The 19,997-nt window shown below is 39.6% G+C and overlaps 2 protein-coding genes across 2 annotated transcripts; both read right to left on the bottom strand.

The window, feature by feature from the left end:
* Window positions 1-11,584: 11,584 nt before the first annotated feature.
* LOC145819004 (uncharacterized) lies at window positions 11,585-12,202 on the bottom strand. The gene has a single exon (XM_082912980.1). It carries the CDS (start codon window positions 12,200-12,202, stop codon window positions 11,585-11,587), a length of 618 nt encoding a protein of 205 aa, XP_082769106.1.
* A 6,620-nt stretch (window positions 12,203-18,822) lies between these two features.
* On the bottom strand, window positions 18,823-19,194 carry LOC145818992 (uncharacterized). The gene has a single exon (XM_082912969.1). It carries the CDS (start codon window positions 19,192-19,194, stop codon window positions 18,823-18,825), a length of 372 nt encoding a protein of 123 aa, XP_082769095.1.
* Window positions 19,195-19,997: the final 803 nt, after the last annotated feature.

Below are 19,997 nucleotides of genomic sequence, written 5' to 3'. Positions count from 1 at the left end.
CAAATATTAACTGTTTATGTTGACCCATATCACGGTCAACACATTACGTCTATAAAATAACATCGACGTGAAGTTTTATTAGTCAGTTTCCTGAACGTCGATTATGGCGACTACTTTCCGATTTTCACAACGGCGTCCATATACTGCGCGAACTAAATTAAATTTTAGTCGCCGTTGGACAACATCCAGCAGATCTGGTGTTTCCGGACGAAGTTATTTTAAATTTCGGAAACATGGTTTGTACAAAAAAAAACGATTCACGTCTAAATCGTTGTGTGATTCCATCTGGAGGATTGACGATTTTCTCCCGTATGATGAGCCTCATTTTTTCCACTTTGATTTGCCGGAAGTGGGTACTGAAAGGGATGAACGACAATCCCGAAAATTAAAGTTGTTAGGACTCTATATCCAGGGTGTAGTTTTACGTCAGACTGGTGGTCTGTCCGAACTTGCTGCTGATACGCCTGGACTGGAAAGTGACATGCGTGATGCCCCTACTCAGGCTGTGGAACAAACGGCGGACATTGATCCATCTGGTATGCTTGACAATGGCCAATGTGAATTTGTCGTTGTGTTGGACCAGTTTCCTAATCCTGCGTATACGCCCAAGTTTGAAGATGTTTTCCTGTGGTCCAGGAGCTTATGAGAGGGTACCATAGAGGCTCCCCTACTCCTAAGTGTGCCATGAAAGTGGACATTATGAAAGCTTATGATAGTGTGAGATGGGAGTTTATCATTGATATTTTTAGAGCTATGGGCTTTCCTCCTACTATGGTGTCTTGGATCCAAGCTTGCATTACTAGCCTTTCGTTCTCTATCAGTATCAATGGTAGCCTGCATGGCTATTTCAAAGGTGCTAGGGGTCTAAGACAAGGGGATCCCATGTCCCCTTATCTCTTTGTCCTAGCCATGGAGATTCTTGCTAGGATTTTTGCCGAAAAGTCTCGTCTTCCGGCTTTCAAGTTTCATTGGAGATGTGACAAAACTAAAATTGTTAACCTCTGTTTTGCTGATGATCTTATGATCTTTGTTAGAGGTGATGTCCCCACGATTGAACTCATCATGGTTGGTCTTGATGAGTTTAGGAGTCTTTCTGGCCTAACTCCTAGCTCTAACAAGAGCAATATCTATTTCTCTGGTTGCAACCATGAGTTAAGAGAGTCGATCCTTAGAGTTGCTAAGTTTAGTGAAGGGACCCTCCCTTTAAATATCTTGGGGTACCTCTCATTACTACTAAGTTAAGAGCGGGTGACTGTAACCAACTCACTGATAGGATCACTAAGAGGATTAAGAGCTGGACTAATAGAATTCTTTCATATGCTGGTAGAGGCCAGCTCATTCAGACCATTCTCTTTTCTATGCAAGTGTATTGGTCTTCTCTTTTCATCCTTCCTAAGAAGGTGGTTAAGGAGATTGAGAGTATCCTTAGAGCTTTTCTTTGGTCTGGTACTGAGCTCAAAAAGCATAGTGCTAAAGTTGCGTGGGACAAAGTGTGTGCTCCTAAAAATGAGGGCGGTTTGGGTTTTAAATCCCTTGAGATTTGGAATAGGGCTACTATTGCTAAACACACTTGGTTTTTGTTTTCCGGGGGTGAACAATCTATGTGGTGTCAATGGGTTAAATCGTATTTACTCAAGGGTAGAAGTTTCTGGCATGTCAACTCTCCTAGTGATCCTTCTTGGATTTGGAGGAAGCTCTTGTCTCTTAGGAATATTGTCTCCCCTCTTATTCTCCACAAGATAGGTAAGGGTGACTCCACCTTCCTTTGGTATGATAATTGGCACCCTCTTGGGCCCCTCTGGGATAGATATCGGGATAGAATTCTGTATGATTCTGGCTTTAATAGGGAGACTAAAGTTAGTCAAATTGTTCGTGGTAACTCTTGGCATTGGTCTTTCCCTAACTCATAGGAAATTCAGGAGTGGATCTCGTCTACTCTTGAGAGTTGTAGACCTGACCCTTCTACTAAGGATCTTATTAGTTGGACCCTCACTTCTGATGGGGAATTCACCATCAAGTCTACGTGGAACCACTGGAGAAGCAAGTTTGCCAAAGTAGCTTGGCATGATCTTGTCTGGGCCCCCCATAAGATACCCAAGGTTAGCTTTATTGTCTGGCTTGCTATCCAGGAGAGGCTTAATACGGGTGACAGAGTGTCTTCTTTTGGTGTGATCACCACCTGTTCCTTCTGTCAGGATCCCAATGAAAGTCACTCTTACCTATTTTTTGATTGCTTATTCTCTTCTAGAGTTTGGCATGCCATTCAAGGTAAATGTAATGTTAACTGGCCAGATATTCATTGGCCTGGGATCATTACTTATGCTACAGGAGAGACAAAGGGTAAAACTCTGAGAGCTTATGTCCTTAAGTTGGCTTTGATGTGCACTGTTTACAATATTTGGCTTGAGAGGAATAACAGAAAATTCAATAAAGTCTCTAAACCTGAAGAGGTTGTTATCAAATCTATTATTCATATGGTTAGGGGGAGATTACTATCTGTTAATAATTTTCCTAGATCTCCAGGGGATTACTGGTTTCTATCGCATTGGAACTTGCCTGAAATTGTTTTGAAGCCCCTTTCCTCTGTCAGGAATGGGAGGGCTGCTGAGTGATGTGAGTTTCTCTACATGAGGGTTGAGTGAAGGAGAGCAAAATTATGTTTCCTAATGGTTTGCTCATTTTGCAGTTGCTGTGCTTTATGGATATCTCTTGAGAGTTGAGTGCTGTGAGAAATAAATAGTTTCTGTAGGTTATTGTGGGTTGAGTGAATTTAGACCTCAAATTTGTTTGTGCTAATGTTTACATATATAGTAATTTTTTATATGCAGGCTAAGGAAGCTGTCATTGAGTGGTCTGAGTTCCTATACTGTGGGTTGAGTGATGTGAGGTCCTATATTGTGGGCTTTATTATTATGCTCCTGAAGTATGGTTCTCTTCCTTCATTTGGTTGTAATTTCTTCGAGTTACACAATGCAGGGTTTACTACAGAGTGTAAGCAAGGCATGGATTACATGGGAGGTCAGCTGCGTCTCCTTAGTAACTGCTGGTTTGTTGGTACAAAGGTTTCGGGTTCAAGAGTTTGCAGGTGCGTGGTTATGGTTGCTTGTAGCGCCTCTGGTGGGAAGATTGTTTTTCTTTTCTGTTATTTTAATTTATTATGGTTGGACATTGTAGATGGTTTGCTGTGTTTCATTCCTTTTGGCCTATCCGTGCGGGATGTGCATGGCATTTCTGTTTTTTTGTTTCTGGGATTCCGAACTGTTATTTGTGGTACACATATGAGTTGTGCATGGTCTTCTTTTGATATGTACTTTTTTTGCAAAGGAGTTATATCTGTGGATAGCATCCCAGGTTATCTGCTATATGGGACAGTAGCGGGATAGACTTTAGCTATGTTGACTATGGCTGCTAGGCATGCCCATGAAGTGATGGACACATTGTTTTTTAGTTCTTTTATTATTTGGTATATAAAGCCTGCTGATTGCTTGTTTTATTTTGGGTCTCATGCCTTCACCTGCGGGCTGTGCATGGTTAAGTTGGTCTGTATGGTCCCGAACCCATTCGATTGTGTTCATATTTCCCATATGTTTATTATTGGATATATGAACATTTTTGTATGCTCGGGTTTGTGTCGGTTTTTTTCTATCTTTGTTTAGCGTCCTGTTTTCCGTGTTTTTTGTGTGGACAGTTCATTAGGCTTTGTATGTTTTTGGGAGTTTTTGTTTGGTGTCAGTTTCTTATCTTGTTGATCTAGGTGGTTTTTTTGTATTTATCGGTTAGGGCCTGGGGCATGCCCCTGTGTAATTTTTTGTGTTTTATTTTATGACTTTTTCACCCAAAAAAAAAGAGAGAAGGACGGAGAAGCACATAGAAAGTTAGAGAGAAACTTTTTTCTTGAGAGATAGAAGAGATAGTTAGAGAAAAGAAAGAGAAACGGGAAAAAAAATCGTAGGGAATTCACATTCGTCCTTTTGGGCTTGAGAATTGAACATTTGGGGAATTTGGGAAACCTTAAATGCGGTGCTTATGTTTAACTAATATCGTTAAGTGGCAATTACTCAGTAAATCCTCTTTCTTAGATGCTAAGCAAGATTTGTTGGAGTTAAACTTGGCCACTTAAGCTAATGGAACAGTTAGGGTCCCAAGCGAATTAGTTTCCTAGAACAAAAGATAGAAGGATGGAGAAGCACAGAGAAAGTTGGAGAGAAAACTATCTTCTTGAGAGCTAGACGAGAAAGTTAAAAGAAAAGAAAGAGAAATAGGAAGAAAATTAAAGGGAATTCAAATTCATCGTTTTAGACTTGAGAATTAAACGCTTAAGTGATTTCGGAAAACTTAAATGAGGTGTTTAATGTTAAACTAAGATCGTTATGCGACAATGACTCAGTAAATTCTCTTGCAGAGAGGCTAAGCAAGATTAGTTTAAGTTAAACTTGGCCACTCGAGCAAATGAAACAATTAGGGGCGCAAGCCAATTTGTTTGCCGAACAAAAGAGTATGGAGAGGCACGGAGAAAGATAGAAACTTTATGCTTTGAGAGCCAGAAGAGAAAGTATAAGAGAAAAGAAAGAGGAATTGGAAGAAAGTCAAAGGGAATTCATTCAAATTCATCCTTCTGGGCTTGAGAATTTAACACTTAAATGATTTAAGAAACCATAAATGTGGTGCTTATGTTAAACTGATATCGTTAAGCTATAAATATTCAGTAAATTCTATTGCTCAGTTGCTATGCAGGATTAGGTTGAGTTAAACCTGGCCAGTTAAGCGAATGACACATTTACGGAACCCAAGCTAATTAGTTACTAGAACAGAAGGGAGAAGCATGGAGAAGCACAGATAAAGTTAGAGAGAAACATTCTTCTTGAGAGCTAGAAGACAAAGTTAGAGAAAATGAAAGAGAAATACGAAGAAAATTACAGGGAATTCAAATTGATCCTGTTGGACTTGAGAATTGAACACTTGGGTGCTTTTGAAAACCTCAGATGGGATGTTCAAATTGAACTAATATCTTTAGGCTACAGTTACCTCGTAAATTCATTTTCTTGGGGGCTAAGCAAGATTAGTTTGATTTCAACCTGGCCACTTAAGCTAATGAAACAATTAGGCGCCCAACTAATTAGTTCCTAGAACAAAAGAGAGAAGGATGGAGAAGCACAGAGAAAGTCAAGGAGAAACTATCTTCTTGAGAGCTAGACAAGAAAGTTAGAGAAAAGAAGGAGAAATTGGAAGAAAATCAAACGGAACTCAAATTCAACCTTTTGGACTTGAGAATTGAACACTTAGGAGATATCGAAAACCTTAAATGAGGTGTTTAAGTTAAACTAATGTTGTTAAGTTACAATTACTCAGTAAGTTCTCTTTTTTTTTTTTGGGTGAATAAGTCATAAAATGAAAGACAAAAAACTTACTCCACGACAAGGGGCATACCCCAGGCCTTAACCAAAGCACTATACAAGAACCAAAGGAGAAACAAAAAGACTAAGCCATTCCAGAATTACCCAGAAAGACTGACGACCAAACCATATCTATCTGGACAAAATAAACAAAATAAATCAAAAACTAAACTAAATAAACCATACATAATAGGAAGTAACCAAAGTGTGTTCATGCATGAAAATGTAATGAGGAACATGAACACACCCGATATCTAAGTAGCAAAAAGTCGGATGGAAACAGAAAATCACGGACGCCCGTGTACATCCCACGCGAGTAGGCAAAAATACCAACACACCCTAAAGAAAACAAACATAATGGAAAGTCAATCTTCACACACGAGGCGCATATAGCAGCCATCAACACAATCATATCCAGCTTCGAGCTTCGAGTCAACCCGAACTGAAGAACAAACCATGCAGCACCGTCCAAGAACTGTTGCTAAACCATGTAACCCAAACAGATTCTACACATTATAGTAGACCTTGTAAATCTAGCAAAGACCAAACAGAATTAAATAATCATCAACAGAGTACTTTGCGAGACTCAGAAACATGAAACATTTAACATCACACATATAATTGCTCACTACACTCAACCCACAAGTATCTATGCTCACATCACTCGGAAAAACAAAGCTCCATACACCCGCAAAAGAAAAGACACAGAGAATATATAAAAGCTTGTTAGTTCCTCTCAATGTGGCTAGTAATGTGGGGGATATGGTGTGTTTATTCCTCACACGAAACTCAACCCTCAGATTGATTGGCATACACTCAACAATCGGCTTTCCAGGACTCCAAGCACCTATATGAATAACAAACATTAGGAAACCCCACAATGTAGTTTCTAACCTTCACTCAACCCACATTTTATGAACTCTTATTCCTCACATCAGCAGCAACAAGCTTGGCATAGTATGAGGCAATTTCCATGAGCTAAGATACCATCAGTCGTTATGGTTAGTCTTCAAATTGGTAATATGCATTACCCTGAATCTAACCATATCCACAATACACTTTATAACAACCCCTTCAGGGACTATATCTTTACTAAACACTCTATTATTCCTAGCAACCCATAACTGGTATGCAGTACAAGTAAATGCAAGCTTGGTAATAATAGTCCCTAAGGAATTCCCTTTCACAGATTTAGCCTGGACCAAATCATCCCAAAGGAGGGATGGCCGATCAACATTGATTTTACCTTTAATACAAGACCACACCCGTTCCGAGAATGGACACTCAAAGAAAAGGTGGTTATGGTCTTCATTGTGGTACTGACAAAATACACATACAGTAGATTGTGTTACACCAAAAAGGTGCAACCTGTCCCCAGTGTTTAGTCTGCCCAGAATCGCCATCCAAACCACAAAACTCACTTTAGGGATATTGTGGGGGCCCCAATAAGTTCTCTTTGTTAGAGGCTAAGCAAGATTAGTTTGATATTAACTTCGCCACTTGAACAAATGAAACAATTAGGGGGCCCAAGCTAATTAGTTCCAAGAAAGAAAGAGAGAAGGATGGAGGAGCACAGAGAAAGTTAGAGAGAAACTATCTTCTCTAGAGCTAGACAAGAAAGTTAGAGAAAAAAAAGTGAAATAGGAAGAAAATCAAGCGGAATTCAAATTCAACCTTTTGCACATGAGAATTGAACACTTAGGAGATTTCGAAAACCTTAAATGAGGTGTTCAAGTTAAACTAATGGTTGTTAAGTGACAATATTTGGGAGAATAAATTAAGTTACAATCACTCAGTAAATTCTCTTTGTTAGAGGCTAAGCAAGATTAGTTTGATTTAAACTTCGCCACTTGAACAAATGAAACAATTAGGGGGGCCGAGGTTAATTAGTTTCTCGAACAAAAAAGAGAGAAGGATGGAGAAGTGCCGAGAAGTTAGAGAGAAACCTTTTTCTTGAGAGCTAGAAGAGACAGCTAAAGAAAAGAAACAGAAAGAGGAAGAAAATCAATGGGAATTCAAATTCATCCTTTTGGATTTCAGAATTGAACACTTAGATGATTTGGAAAAGCATAAATTACGTGCTTAAGTCAAACTAGTATCGATAATTACTCAGTAAATTCTCTATCTTTGAGGCTAAGCAAGATTAGTTTGACTTAAACTTGGCCACTTAAGCTAATGGAACAATTAGGGTCCCAAGCTGATTAGTTCCTTGAACGAAAGAGAGAATGATGGAGAAGCATAGAGAAAGTTAGAGGGAGACTTTTATCTTGAGAGCTAGAAGAAGAGAAAGTTAGAGAAAAGAAAGAGCAGTAGGAAGAAAATCAAAGGGAATTTACATTCATCCTTTTGGAGTTGAGAATTTAACACTTAGGTGATTTTGAAAATCATAAATGAGGTGTTTAAGTTAAACTAATATCGTTCAGCTACAGTTACTCAGTAAATTCTCTTTCTCAGAGGCTAAGCAAGATTAGTTTGAGTTAAACTTGGCCACTTAAACTAATGGAACAATTAGGGGCCCAAGCTAATTAGTTCCTAGAACAAAATAGAGAAGGACGGAGAAGCACAAAGAAAGTTAGAGAGAAACTTCTTTCTTGAGAGATAGAAGAGATTGTTAGAGAAAAGAAAGAGAAACGGGAAAAAAAATCATAGGGAATTCACATTCGTCCTTTTGGGCATGAGAATTGAACAGTTGGGGAATTTGGGAAACCTTAAATGCGGTGCTTATTTTTAACTAATATCGTTAAGTGGCAATTACTCAGTAAATCCTCTTTCATAGATGCTAAGCAAGATTTGTTGGAGTTAAACTTGGCCACTTAAGCTAATGGAACAGTTAGGGTCCTAAGCGAATTAGTTTCCTAGAACAAAAGATAGAAGGATGGAGAAGGATAGAGAAAGTTGGAGAGAAAACTATCTTCTTGAGAGCTAGACGAGAAAGTTAAAAGAATAGAAAGAGAAATAGGAAGAAAATTAAAGGGAATTCAAATTCATCGTTTTAGACTTGAGAATTAAACGCTTAAGTGATTTCGGAAAACTTAAATGAGGTGCTTAATGTTAAACTAAGATCGTTATGCGACAATGACTCAGTAAATTCTCTTGCTGAGAGGCTAAGCAAGATTAGTTTAAGTTAAACTTGGCCACTCGAGCAAATGAAACAATTAGGGGCGCAAGCTAATTTGTTCTCGGAACAAAAGAGAGAATGATGGAGAGGCACAAAGAAAGATAGAAACTTTCTGCTTTGATAGCCAGAAGAGAAAGTATAAGAGAAAAGAAAGAGGAATTGGAAGAAAGTCAAAGGGAATTCATTCAAATTCATCCTTCTGGGCTTGAAAATTTAACACTTTAATGATTTAAGAAACCATAAATGTGGTGCTTATGTTAAACTGATATCGTTAAGCTACAAATATTCAGTAAATTCTATTGCTCAGTGGCTATGCAAGATTAGGTTGAGTTAAACTTGGCCAGTTAAGCGAATGACACATTTACGGGACCCAAGCTAATTGGTTACTAGAACAGAATGGAGAAGCATGGAGAAGCACAGATAAAGTTAGAGAGAAACTTTCTTCTTGAGAGCTAGCAGACAAAGTCAGAGAAAATGAAAGAGAAATACGAAGAAAATTATAGGGAATTCAAATTGATCCTTTTGGACTTGAGAATTGAACACTTGGGTGATTTTGAAAACCTCAGATGGGATGTTTAAATTGAACTAATATCTTTAAGCTACAGTTACCCGTAAATTTGTTTTCTTGGAGGTTAAGCAAGATTAGTTTGATTTCAACCTGGCCACTTAAGCTAATGAAACAATTAGGGGCCCAAGCTAATTAGTTCCTAGAACGAAAGAGAGAAGGATGGAGAAGCACAGAAAAAGTCAGGGAGAAACTATCTTCTTGAGAGCTAGACAAGAAAGTTAGAGAAAAGAAAGAGAAATTGGAAGAAAATCAAACGGAACTCAAATTCAACCTTTTGGATTTGAGAATTGAACACTTAGGAGATATCGAAAACCTTAAATGAGGTGTTTAAGTTAAACTAATGTTGTTAAGTTACAATTACTCAGTAAGTTCTCTTTTTTCTTATGGGTGAATAAGTCATAAAATGAAAGACAAAAAACTTACTCCACGACAAGGGGCATACCTCAGGCCCTAACCAAAGCACTATACAAAAACCAAAGAAAAAACAAAAAGACTAAGCCATTCCAGAATTACCCAGAAAGACTGATGACCAAACCATATCTATCTGGACAAAATAAATAAAATAAACCAAAAACTAAACTAAATAAACCATACATAATAGGAAGTAACCAAAGTGTGTTCATGTGCCGCATGACAATGTAATGAGGAACATGAACACACCCGATATCTAAGTAGCAAAAAGTCGGATGGAAACAGAAAATCACGGACACCCGTGTACATCCCACACGGGTAGGCAAAGATACCAACACACTCTAAAGAAAACAAACATAATGGAAAGTCAATCTTGACACACGAGGCGCATATAGCAGCCATCAACACAATCATATCCAGCTTCGAGCTTCGAGTCAACCCGAACTGAAGAACAAACCATGCAGCACCGTCCAAGAACTGCTGCTAAACCATGTAACCCAAACAGATTCTACACATTTATAGTAGACCTTGTAATCCAGCAAAGACCAAACAGAATTTTGCAAGACTCAGAAACATAAAACATTTAACATCACACATATAATTGCTCACTACACTCAACCCACAAGTATCTATGCTCACATCACTCAGAAAAACAAAGCTCCATGCACCCGCGAAAGAAAAGATACAGAGAATATATAAAAGCTTGTTAGTTCCTCTCAATGTGGCTAGTAATGTGGGGGATATGGAGTGTTTATTCCTCACACGAACTCAACCCCTAGATTGATTGGCATACACTCAACAATCGGCTTTCCAGGACTCCAAGCACCTATATGAATAACAAACATTAAGAAACCCCACAATGTAGTTTCTAACCTTCACGCAACCCACATTTTATGAACTCTTATTCCTCACATCAGCAGCAGCAAGCTTCAGCATAGTATGAGGCAATTTCCATGAGCTAAGATACCATCTGTCATTATGGTTAGTCTTCAAATTGGTAATATGCATTACCCTGAATCTAACCATTTTTTTTTTGGGTGAATAAGACATAAATAAAAGACAAAGAATATACAAGATTACAAGGGGAATACCCCAGGCCCTAAAACAACTATACAACAAACAACAGACAACTTAAGCAAATAAAACAATGTTCAGGAACCATATCTAAAAAATAGGGAAAATGAACACTGCGAAACCAAACAAAAGGAGAAGCTATAGTCATGACAGACCCAAGGAACCACAAACCAACAGTAGCTAAGCCGAATGCACAAAACCAGAAACAAAACATCAAAACCTGTGCAGCAGTAGATCATGCACAGCCCAGAATCAAATGTAACGGCATAAGGCCGAGACATATCTACAAAAGACCTAGCCCATCCCACTAGGGTAGGTTTAACAAAATATTGAACAGTGTAAATTAAAAACAACATAAAGGAAAACAATATAAAGGAAGACAACTTGTAATCAACAAGGCGCATCCAGCAGCCATCAATACTTGACAGCCACTTGTAACTCAATAGAAGCAAACCAAATTCCATATTATTAACCCAGCAGGTAGCAGCAGATATCATGTGAGCAGCAGCAAACACTAGAGCAAACACTAGGGCAAAGGACAGCAAGGGGTTCACCATCAGCACAAACACCACCGCAAGGCAATCCGAGGTATGGTAATGATGACAAACATTCTCTAAACATGATAGAATTTCCTGCCAGTTACAAGAAACAACAACCCAAATCACGAAAGCCCAATAAAACCCAATAAGAAGGATGATACACACATTATATAAACTCTTATCACTCGGCCCACAGTATAGGACCTCACTACACTCGGGACTTGCTTCCTTATCCTGCAAATAAAGAGATAATATATATATTACAGTTAGCACATAAAACATATATAGGCTATTTTCACTCAACCCTCAAACATTCCAAAGATGCTGCAGAAATGTCTACATAGAGGTAAAAGTTTTATGTCTCACATCACTCAACCCACTTTCCGAAGAACAGACACCACCAGCTGCACAGGACACAAACAATTAGGAAACCCACATTATATGGCTCACCAACACTCAACTCTCATGTGAGAAACTCCCATCACTCAATAGCCCTTCCAATACTAGCTGTACGGGGCGTCAGAATGGAATCAGTCAAATTCCATTGCTTCAAGAACCAATCATCACCTGCAGATCTAGGTAAATTGTATAATGACATAAGCCTGCCTCTAATCATTTGAATAATTGACTTGATAACAACTTCTTCAGGTTTCATTTCCTTATTAAAAATTTTGTTATTTCTTTCAATCCATATTTGATAAACTGTACACAGCATAGCCAGTCTAGTAGTGATGGCTTTCAAAGATTTACCCATACTCTCCCTGATAGCAACATGAACAATATCAGGCCAAAAAATGTCAGGCCACTTTACATTACACTTTACTTTAATAGCATCCCAAACCTTAAGAGAGAAAATGCAATTAAAGAAAAGGTGGGAGTGGCTCTCAGTGTGGTGATTGCAAAAAGAGCATTTGAAGTCATCCCTCAGACCAAAAGATTCTAACCTGTCCCCAGTGTTAAGCCTACCATGTAAAGCAATCCAGACAATGAAACTAACTCTAGGGATAGTGAATGGCCCCCCACAGCAGTTTATACCAAGCCACCTTGTCAAATATATCTCTCCAATGGTTCCAAGCAGATTGGATAGAGAAGTTACCATCTTGAGTAAGAGTCCAGATAGGAATATCATTACTCGAAGATCTAGGTTTAAAGGATGGGGGGGGGGTCAAAGAAATAAGGTCTCTAATCTCCCAAGAGTTAGGAAAAGGCCAGTTCTATGAATCCCCATTAACAATATTGCTCACTTTAGCCTCCCCAGAGAGCCCAGAATCATAGATAATCCTATTCCCAAACTTATCCCAAATAGAGCCCACCGGATGCCAATTATCATGCTGCAAAAAGGTAGCATTACCATTCCCAATTTTGTGTAAGATGAGAGGAAATATAGACTTTCTAAGAGAAAGAATCTTCCTCCAGACCCAAGAAGGGTCACTAAGAACAGGGACTTTCCAAAAACTTTTGCCTTTGAGTAAGTAAGATTTAACCCAATGGCACCACATCGAGTTCTCACCCCCCGAGAAAAGGAACCAAATATGTTTGGCAATAGTAGCTCTATTCCAAACCTCCAGAGATTTAAAACCCAGACCACCTTCATCCTTGGGAGCACAAACCTTATCCCAAGCAATTTTCGCACTATGCTTCTTCAAATCAACCCCGGACCAGAGAAAGGCCCTAAGTAAATTCTCAATTTCTCTAACAACCTTCTTAGGAAGGATGAACAATGAGGACCAATAGACTTGCATGGAGAACAGAATGGTTTGAATAAGCTGAGCTCTACCAGCATAAGAGAGGGCCTTATTGGTCCAGCTCTTAATACGGCTAGTGATTCTGTCAATAAGCTGCTGGCAATCAAAGGCTTTCAACTTAATGGTGATTAAGGGAACACCCAAATACTTGACAGGAAGAGTACCTTCATTGAAATTTACAATCTTAAGAATATCCTCCCTAAGACTAGGACTACAGCCACAGAAAAAGATATTACTCTTGCCAGCACTAGGAGTAAGCCCCGAAAGACTCTTGAACTCCTCAAGCCCATGCATAATCAATTGCACAGTAGGCGCATCCCCTTTGCTGAATATCATGAGATCATCAGCAAAGCACAAATTGACAATCTTAGTCTTCTCACATCTCCAATGGAATTTAAAGAGAGGATGCTTGGATTTCTCAGCAAGGATCCTAGCCAGGATTTCTATAGCCAAGACAAAAAGGTAAGGTGACATTGGGTCACCCTGCCTAAGGCCTCTAGCGCCCTTGAAATAGCCATGAAGGCTACCATTGATACATATGGAAAACGATGGACTGGTGATACAAGCCTTAATCTAGGAGATCATAGAGAGAGGAAAGGCCATAGCCTTCAGGACATCAATAACAAACTCCCATCTAACAGTATCGTAGGCTTTCATAATGTCAACTTTCATAGCACATTTAGGAGTGACGGACTGACGATGATAACCTCTCATAAGCTCTTGGGACAAGTAGATATTATCTGAGATCCTCCTACCTTGCACGAAGGCAGATTGAACAGGGTCAATCAAATCAGGGAGAACAACCTTAATTCTGTTAGCAATAATCTTGGCTATGCACTTATAGATTGTATTGCAACAAGAAATAGGCCTAAAGTCACCCACTCTCAGAGGATTAGGAACCTTAGGGATGAGAGCAATAATAGTGCTGTTAACCTCAGAGAGAAGCTTACCAGACTGGAAGAAGGTTCTAATTGCTTGAGTAACCTCCTTTCCAACAATGTCCCAAGAGGCCTTAAAAAAACTACCCGTAAAACCATCCGGGCCAGGGGCTTTATTAGCCTTAAGAGACCAAACAACATCCTTAATCTCTTTATCAGAGACAGGACTACCAAGCATTATAGATTGTTCCACAGAGACTCTAGACTGGACAAGAGAATTGATCCTGTCAAACCCATTGTACTGGTCCTTGAGCGGGGAACCAAAAAGATTTGTGAAAAAACTAATGAAGGATTCATGAATGTCTTCAGGCTTAGATGATTTACTGCCATCTTCCAACTCAATGCTAAGGATTTTACTTCTGTTTATATTGCTCTTAACAGATCTAAAAAAGAATTTGGTGTTCCTATCCCCCAGACCTTTTTTTGGGTGGATAAGTCATAAAATAAAAGACAAAAAACTTACACCACGACAAGGGGCATACCCCAGGCCCTAACCAAAGCACTATACAGGAAACCAGAGAAAGAAAAAACAAAACTAAGCCATTCCAGAATTACCTAGAAAAACTAACGAAATAAAACAGAAACAAACTGGACAAAATAAATGAAATACGTCCTAACCTACATAAACCATACATAATAGAAATAGCTAAAATGTGTTCATGTGCCGCATGAAAAATGAGGAGCATGAACACACTCGATCATAGGCAGCAAAAAGTCAGATGAAATCCATATGTCATGTACACCCGTGTACATCCCACACGGGTAGGCAAAATACCAACAGATTCTAATGTAAACAAACATAATAGAAAATCAGACTTCACACACGAGGCGCATATAGTAGCCATCAACACCGGCAAATCTAGCTTCAAGCCACGAGACACACCGAACTGAAATGAACAAGATAGGTAGACCCAGCCATCAACATAGGCAGACCCAGCCATCGACACAAGCAGACAGCCATCAACACATGCAAATCCAGCCAGCAACACAGGAAGAACAAGACAGCACATGTGACCCGGACAGATTCTACACATTATAGTAGACCCTGTAATGCAGCAAGGACCAAACAAAATTAAGTAACCAACAGTAGAGAACTTTGCAAAACTCAGAAATCTGAAGCAGTTAACATCACACATATAATTGCTCACTACACTCAACCCACAAATATCTATGCTCACATCACTCGGGAAACAGCTCCATATACCTGCAAAAGAAAAAGATACAGTGATATATATAAGCATGTTAGTTCCTCTCAATGTGGCTAGTAAGTTGGGGGTTATGGAGTGTTTATTCCTCACACTAAACTCAACCCTCAGACTGGTTGGTGTACACTCATCCATCAGTTTTCCAGGAATCCAAGCACCTATATGAATAGCAAACATTAGGAAACCCCACAATTTATTTGCTAACCTTCACTCAACCCACATTTAGTGAACTCTCAATCCTCACATCAGCAGTAGCATGCTTCAGGATAGTACGAGGCAGTTTCCATGAACTAAGATACCAGCTGTCATTTTGGTTAGTCTTCAAATTGGTTATATGCATAACCCTGAATCTAACCATATCATCAATACACTTAATAACCACCTCTTCAGGGACCATATCTTTACTAAACACTCTATTATTCCTAGCAACCCATAACTGGTACACAGTACAAGTAAAGGCAAGCTTGGTAATAATAGCCCCCAGGGATTTCCCTTTCACAGATTTAGCAATACTCTGGACCAAATCATCCCAAAGGAGGGATGGCCAATCAACATTTATTTTACCTTTAATACAAGACCACACATGCTTCCGAAAATGGACATTCAAATAATATCCCCCAGACCTAACCAGTCAACCCTGGATTTTTGATGAGCAAGACTCTCCTCCACAGCACATAAATCCACATAATGTCTGTGGTTAGTTCTCTCAAGATTCTGCAAAATCAGATTACTCGGGTCCTTGTCCAATTTCCATTGAACAGATTCAAGGTCAGACTTAGCTACAAGGACTCTGGTAGATATGTCACTAAAGTCTTTCTTGTTTAGGTCTCTCAACCCAGGTTTCAAATTTCTAAGCTTTTGACAGACCCTAAACATGGGAACACCTTGAATGCACTGACTCCACTCATTAGAAACCAGGGGAAGAAAGTCCTTATGTTTGGACCAGAAATTAAAGAACTTAAAAAGGTTTCTTATAAGAGGTAACAGCATCAGAAACAGTCACAACAGCAGGAGAGTGGTCAGATATAGTAGAAGGCAGAAAAATAGCAGTAGAGTTGGGAAATTTATCCAGCCAAGACTCATTAACCAAAACTCTATCAATTTTAGTAGCAATATACTCCCCACAATCCCTCTTGTTAGCCCAAGTAAATTGGCAGCCAGTATATGACAAATCGTCAAGCTCAGAGGCAAGAATGTAAGAATTAAACTCCTCCTTCGAAGAATTCCAAATCTGAGAGCCTCCAAATTTCTCATGACTGTATCTAGTGGCATTAAAATCCCCTAAGAAGACAGTGGGACAGTTGGACTAAGAGTGGGATAATCTAACCATGGTTTCACAAAAGACCCTTCTCAAAGAGTAGTTATTGTCAGCATAAACAAAACAGGCAAAGAAAGTAGAGGCCTGAGTAAGATCAGTTATCTTACAAAAGATATGTTGATCAGAGGCAGATAGCTGGTCAACCATACAAAAATTAGAGTCCCAAGAAACACAAATTCTACCAGTTTGATTAGGTTGTGAGTTTGACAAAAAAGACCAGTTCTTTAAACAGGAAGAGAAAATTTTATTTTCATTTACAGCTCTTATTTTGGTCTCCAAAATACCCATGACTTTAATATCTTCTTTAACCACAAAATTTTTTAACTCTTTGTGTTTAGAAGGTTTATTCAACCCACTAATATTCCAAGCAGCTATTTTAAAAGTCATAGATAGACAAAAGACAAAACAAAACCCACAACTAAGGAACTGAGAATTACCTCTTCTTTTTCCTCTAGCTATTGCTCTTGCCAGAGGATTTACCTTTTGCTGGAGTTGGTTGATGCACAGGATTAGGACTGCCTGGAGTTGAATCCTTGAACTTCTGTACTTCCTCCAGCAAAGCTGGGTCTTGAGGGATGATAAGACTTATAATATCTGCCAAGTTGCTCTTCAGGTCTTGCAGGCCTTCAATGTTAGGAACAACATCCCCGGTGTCAATAGATGAACCAGCAAGAAACTGAGAAGCAGCAGGCCTGTTGTCCTTTGCAGCTAAGTCAGATTCTTTATCTTGAACTGTAGTAGGCTCTTCCCTATTCAACAATACCTCCTCATCAGTAGCTTCAATTTGGTCAGGTAAAGAAACCTCCCCTTGCAAATTAGAGTTCGGACCTTCCTCTTCATTTGCTCCCTGAGTTCCCTGAGGAACAGAAATTGCCTCATCTCTAGCAGTAACTCCAACTTGCATCTTCCCTTTAGCCATGATGGTAGTCCAACCAGGCTCAGTAGGATTCTCTTCTGTTTCTTTCTGGAGAGACACCAGTTTAGCCACTTGAGTAGTGACACATCTGTTTGTGTCATGGCCAAAAGCTACACAGTGTTCACATTTAGCAGGAAGACCTTGGTATTCAACATTTACAACAACTGTTTCACCATCACAATTTACAGGGAAAAAGGGTGGTTGTTTGGAAGAAGCATCAATTTCCACACAAACTCTGGCAAAAGCAACCCTACCCCCATTAGCAGTGAGCTGATCCGTGAACAACGGATTACCAACAGCACTAGCAATCCTACCAAGGCCATCGTCATCCCAATATTCTAAAGGAATATTATAAAACCTAACCCAGACTGGCACTTTAGTCACCTTATCCTTTGATAATTTCATCATACGTTTCCATTTTTTCAGAATAATATTGAAGCCCCCAATATACCAAGGACCTCCCTCCAGGACTTCAAAGCAACATTCAGGGTTATCAAAAATGAAGAAAATAAAGCCTTCACCATTAGCTAGAACTGCTTTAAGACCCTTATTCTTCCACATGCTAAAAGCACTATTCTTCATGTAGTTGAAGTTAACCCCTTTCCCTAAGAAATAACCCACCAAGCAGGAATCCCACTTTTGAAGGGGATTAGGTCTAGGGGGCAAATCAACACTGATAAAGTCATCTTTTACAGTAGAAGGGAAGTACTTGAGCGAGACTTGCGATCTTGTAGACGAATTTGTGATTTCAGCCCACGATTTCCCCGAGTGATTTCCAGATCCCCTACCTCCACCATGTCCACTGTTCCCTCTACCTCCTCGGGTATTAGCCCCTCCACAAGCCAGATTATCCCCGGATGAGATGTCCTCCCTATGTTCTTCTTGAACCAGGTAGGCTTGTAGATTTTTCCTCACATTGTCAGACGGCTGACTTGAATCACCCTCCATAACCTCACGAGACTTCCCCTCACCTCTATTCCTTGCTATGTCCAGGCTATCGGGAAGCCTATTGGAACACAGAAGGCTCATTCTCACTACGATCTGACCAACGAGGGGTACCTGGCGTCGAAGGGGCTTCGATGGCCAGGTTAGGGTTTGACGATTTAAGCCTTTCAACCCGATCTACAAAAGTCCGGGGGTCAAAAGTCAAATGGGGGGTTTCAAAGTCACGATCTCCTTTATGGTTTACCACTTGATCCACCAGATGAGGACCATCTACGGAGGCTTCTACCATCTTCGATTTCTGAGGGTCGTTCAAAATAACCCTACCCTCGTTATGCTGATTTGCCAGATCTATGGTTAACCCTACAATCAGATTGAGATTGGACTGAATCCCTTCCTTCCTGCCCAAGAACAGATACCTGAGGATTGATCTCCGATGACGCCATCGCCTCACCACCGAGGATTTCGAATTTGTTTTTAAGAAACCCTAGTTTATCACTCATACTTATTACGCCTAAATCTGCCTTGCAGATATTGTCAACACTTGCAGAAAGTGAACCATCAGTGGGAACGACATTAACTCCAATCATCGTATTCAATAAGGTATTGAAACCCTAGAAACAGAGTTTCTAGAGAGATGCGGGAGCTTCTCACTCTAACCCATTTCCACAATACAATTTATAACAACCTCTTCAGGGACCATATCTTTACTAAACACTCTATTATTCCTAGCAACCCATAACTGGTACACAGTACAAGTAAATGCAAGCTTGGTAATAATAGTCCCTAAGGAATTCCCTTTCACAGATTTAGCAAGGAGCTGGACCAAATCATCCCAAAGGAGGGATGGCCAATCAACATTGATTTTACCTTTAATACAAGACCACACCCGTTCCGAGAATGGACACTCAAAGAAAAGATGGTTATGGTCTTCATTATGGTACTGACAAAATACACATACAGCAGATTGTGTCACACCAAAAAGGTGCAACCTGTCCCCAGTGTTTAGTCTGCCCAGAATCGCCATCCAAACCACAAAACTCACTTTAGGGATATTGTGGGGGCCCCAGTAAGTTCTCTTTGTTAGAGGCTAAGCAAGATTAGTTTGATATTAACTTCGCCACTTGAACAAATGAAACAATTAGGGGGCCCAAGCTAATTAGTTCCTAGAACGAAAGAGAGAAGGATGGAGAAGCACAGAGAAAGTTAGAGAGAAACTATCTTCCTGAGAGCTAGACAAGAAAGCTAGAGAAACAAAAGAGAAATAGGAAGAAAATCAAGCGGAATTCAAATTCAACCTTTTGCACATGAGAATTGAACATTTAGGAGATTTCGAAAACCTTAAATGAGGTGTTCAAGTTAAACTAATGGTTGTTAAGTTACAATATTTGGGTGAATAATCCAGACTATCCTTTTTTCTATGCAAGTCTATTGGTCCTCACTTTTTATCCTCCCAAAAAAGGTGATTAGAGAGATTGATAGCATTTTGAGATCTTTTCTTTGGTCGGGTGTTGATTTGAAGATGCATAGTGCTAAAATCGCTTGGAATAATGTCTGTAAGCCTAACGGTGAAGGGGGCTTAGGGTTTAAGGAGATGGGGGTTTGGAATAGGGCGGCTATCACCAAGCATGTTTGGTTCTTGTTCTCCGGAGGGGAAGGATCTATGTGGTGCCAGTGGGTTTGTGGAGTTGGCTATCATCTTGATTCGGCTTGAGGGTTGTTGCTTTGTGAGTGTGTCGGTTGTATTTTAAGCTTTGTTTTTGTGTTTTGTTTATTGCCCATATATCCACCCCAAGTTTCCATCTATTACCTCTGATAGTAGGGGTTACT

The sequence above is a fragment of the Camellia sinensis genome, chromosome 1 (genome assembly GCF_055761805.1).
Source record: "Camellia sinensis isolate YWXY chromosome 1, ASM5576180v1, whole genome shotgun sequence".
In the NCBI taxonomy this organism is placed as follows: Eukaryota; Viridiplantae; Streptophyta; class Magnoliopsida; order Ericales; family Theaceae; genus Camellia; species Camellia sinensis.
Note: the sequence above shows the minus strand (reverse complement) of the source record. Positions and strands in the feature narration are given on the sequence as shown.